This window comes from Morus notabilis, unplaced genomic scaffold, assembly GCF_000414095.1.
Source record: "Morus notabilis unplaced genomic scaffold, ASM41409v2 Scaffold551, whole genome shotgun sequence".
Classification (NCBI taxonomy): domain Eukaryota; kingdom Viridiplantae; phylum Streptophyta; class Magnoliopsida; order Rosales; family Moraceae; genus Morus; species Morus notabilis.
Window position 1 is genome coordinate 16711 of NW_010365879.1, and position 3530 is coordinate 20240.

General features: G+C 39.8%; 1 protein-coding gene across 1 annotated transcript in view; it reads left to right on the forward strand.

Annotated features, from left to right (window-relative positions):
• The window catches only part of LOC112093703 (autophagy-related protein 18b-like), an 18694-nt gene extending 15326 nt beyond the window's left edge, over positions 1-3368 (forward strand). Inside the window, exon 9 of the mRNA XM_024172654.1 lies at positions 3269-3368. Within this exon, the coding sequence (XP_024028422.1) occupies positions 3269-3368 (100 nt within the window). The remainder of the gene's footprint in view (positions 1-3268) is intronic.
• The last annotated feature ends 162 nt before the right edge of the window (positions 3369-3530 follow it).

Here is a 3530-nt window from a genome sequence, read left to right on the forward strand (position 1 = left end):
GATCGAAAATATATCCATTGCCAATCGAGTTAGGATTGGCCAAGTTAATGCCCGTGCCTTCCACCATTGAACTAAGTCAAACGATTCTGCCGTACCGTCGACTACTAAGCCTTCACTGAGGTACGCCATAAGCTCGTTGAAGCTGCCGCCGCTGCTACCACTGCCACTTGTTGACGAAGATTCACTCCTAGCTTCTGTTTGAGTTGTTTTCTTCTTCTTCTTCAACCCGAAAATATTCAAGAATGAATGCGGGTTTTCATCTTATTGTTGTGGTTCCTGTACTCTAGGAGTTACTCTAAACCTAATCTCATATTTACTATAGATCGAAAATATTTTTTCCTTTATTATTGGATATTGGTCCGAATAATTGATGCCTAAAAATTCACTTAAGTTATTTAAACCACTTTCTAAACCTTCTAATTTTAATCGAGGATCAAAAATAGTACCTAAACCATACAATAAAGGCAACTTAGACCAATATTTTATAAATTTATTTTCCATTGAATCGATAGGAACTACTAAGATTGGGTCCTCCCTATATTCGCTAAATAAAATACTAATTCGTAAAAGTTCTCCTAAAGCTAAAGGTGATGTTGGATAATATGTTCCACTAAGTTTTAGAGTCACTTCATGAAACCTACCTAAAAATTGATACAAAACTTCAGCAATTTGCCAATCATATGCGTCTATATGATTTACTCCTACTTTTGCACACATATAGTTTGTTATAGCATCCTTATAGGGGATGCATTGTTAAAGCTTTATGTAAGTTAAGTTTCAGTTTATAGGCATATCTAACGCTCTAGGATGTATATTTAATGCTTGTAAGAACCTAAACCAATCTTCTTGTCTTTGGTTAAGACTATCTCTAATCTTTTAATGTGATTACCCATTTCTTTTAAACCAGCTTTAACAATTAAATTAATTATGTGGCATGCACAACGTTGGTGGAAAATTATACTGTCACCGAATAAACTTAAATCATTTTCAAAGAACTCAATTGCTTTTGTATTGACTCTAGCATTATTTAATGTTATAGCCATGACTTTACCTCTTAATCTAAATTCATCAATTACATTTAAAATGGTATTATATATTAAAAAATTCGGGGTGCAGCGGCTACTTTAGGTTCGGCGGGTTGGGTTCGGGTGGGTTCGGGCGAGTTCGGGCAAAAAATAGCCGTTGAACGGGTTTTCGGGCATTCGGGTAGCTCGGGCATGTCAGGTAATTTGGCAAAATTCGGGTTTTCGGCCAAAATTCAGGTCGAGCACAAACGGTCTGAATTTTGACCCTTTTTCACGATTTTCGGGCATCGGGCAAGTCGGGCATTCGGGCAAATCAGGCTTTGCCGGAAAAATTCAAAAAAACTCCGGCGGACGGCGGTTGATGGCGCCTACACGGCGGCGTGCTCCGGCGAGGTGCCCAAATTCGGGCTGCCCGAACCCGAGCCCGAATTTTCACTTTGGATGGGCCGGCATATGGGCCTGCCCGCCGAGCCCGAAAAATTCGGGCAGCGGCATGCCCGCCGGCCCAAAGTTCCACCACTACTTTGGAGTATGAATTTCACACAGCATTCCCATTTAAGCTTGAGTCATACGATGTAAATGAGATAGTTTTGTGGATCCAATCCACGCTCGTTGAACTCTAGTGGGCCGTGATTTGGTGGCCATGAGTAAGGAAATGGCTCATTCATCTTTGGTCCAATTTAGTGTTAAATCCCACTTGGGGGTTTTAAATTAATTGGTCAAAAGTGGATGTGCCCAATAACCTTTCCTCTCACCTCTAATAACCCAAAAAGACCAACGTCCATGTTTTAGAGTCTCTCTTACCTAGAAGACAAATTTCCCATTATTTAAATAGTAAATAAAGGTAACAAGTATGAATCAGACATGTCTCTAAAGGTGAATGTAGTCGAGTGAACTCGGTCCCTTCAACGAGTCAATCATTAGTTTAGTCATGTACTACTAGCAAGAATAACCGAAAGCAAGTACTAGTAATGATTTACATGAAACCCGGCCGGGTAGTACTCATGAAGATTTGATCAAAGAGGACATAGACGTGGTGGATATCTTGCCCTGATTGAGATTTACTCTCTATAGCACCTAGGTGTGCTTTTAGTTTGTTTCTTTCCTATTCCTCGGGTTGTGTTTTCTTTGGTTGTTCTCTATCTTCTTGATATTGGCGCTGTTTTGTTTGATGTCTCTCTTTGGGCTTCCTTAGACACTATAACTTCAGCTTTGCTCCTTTGTCTCTCGTTTTGGTTTTTCGGTTCCTTCTGCGGTTTCTGTTTGTGTTAGAAAGATCTTTCCCATTTCCTGCTCGGGGTCGTCTAAATGGGGACCAGCGATGACGAATAGCTTGATGAGCTGATTCGCCAAGCGGCTGCTTTGCATTGTGCTGAGGATGCACTAGACCTTATTCCTGATCCGGCTCTTTCTAGAATCACCACAGCCACCAAGGCCATTAGAAAGGTAGCAAGGAGGAAGCAGAGTAAACTCATAGTCTGCAATGGAATGGTAACGCTTGATTGCCCATTTTCTTGATAAGAATTGGAAGTTGCATAAGAGACTATTGAACTTTTATATTATGCCACCTCCACACATTGGTGTTGCACTATCTGAGAAGATGTTTGATTTGTTGAGTAATTGGGAAATTGAGGGAAATATTTTCAATATCACTTTAGATAATACTGCTTTTAATAATGTCTCTATGGATGCATTGCAAAACTAATTGAACTTGTGTGGCTTTTACTACCTTACCATGGTGAATTCTCTCATTTGAGATGTTGTGCCGATATTCTCAATCTCGTTGTGCAAGAAGGTTTGAAATGTATTGATAAGTCAATGAGAAGATCGGGGATAATATTAAATATGTTAAAGGATCACAACTGTTAGGACTTTTGTTAGTTGGCAATTTTTGGTAAAAGGTTCTAATAGCTATGAAGATTCTATCTTTGGATTTTTGCACCAGATTTGGAATGTTTGACATCTCTTGGGTTGATTCTTTCTATAGAAGAATTGGTTCTCTTTTTTGAAAAGTAATCTTTTGGGGATATAATTGGTTGTATATGTGGTCATCGTGGAAAAAGGAAAGAAGTAGTGAGGGTGGCTGATTTTGTGCATTCGGTGGGGTGAGTATTTTGGGGTGATAGTGTGATGAACGTGAATGGTTTTGAGTAGAATAGAACCTACAGAAAAGTAGTGTTTCGGTGATGCTTAATTGGTGATTGAACGATTTGGCTTTTTGAAGAAACTTGTATCGCTTTCAGGAGAAAGCTTTCGAAGTCGAGTGGCACTCACTGGACAAAGCCACTAAGAGGATTCTACACAGTGGCGATGACATCAAGGAGGGAGTCTTTGAGTGTGTAAGACCGATTGGTGATTGTAATTCTTTGAACTTAGTGGATTGTTCACTGTCTGGGCGTGGCCCCGCAGATGTAGGTGTGCACACCGAACTGCGATATCATTTTTGGTTGTCTTTCGTTCTTTTTTGCTCTATTTTCTGTTTATGCACGTTTTCAATTCATTGTC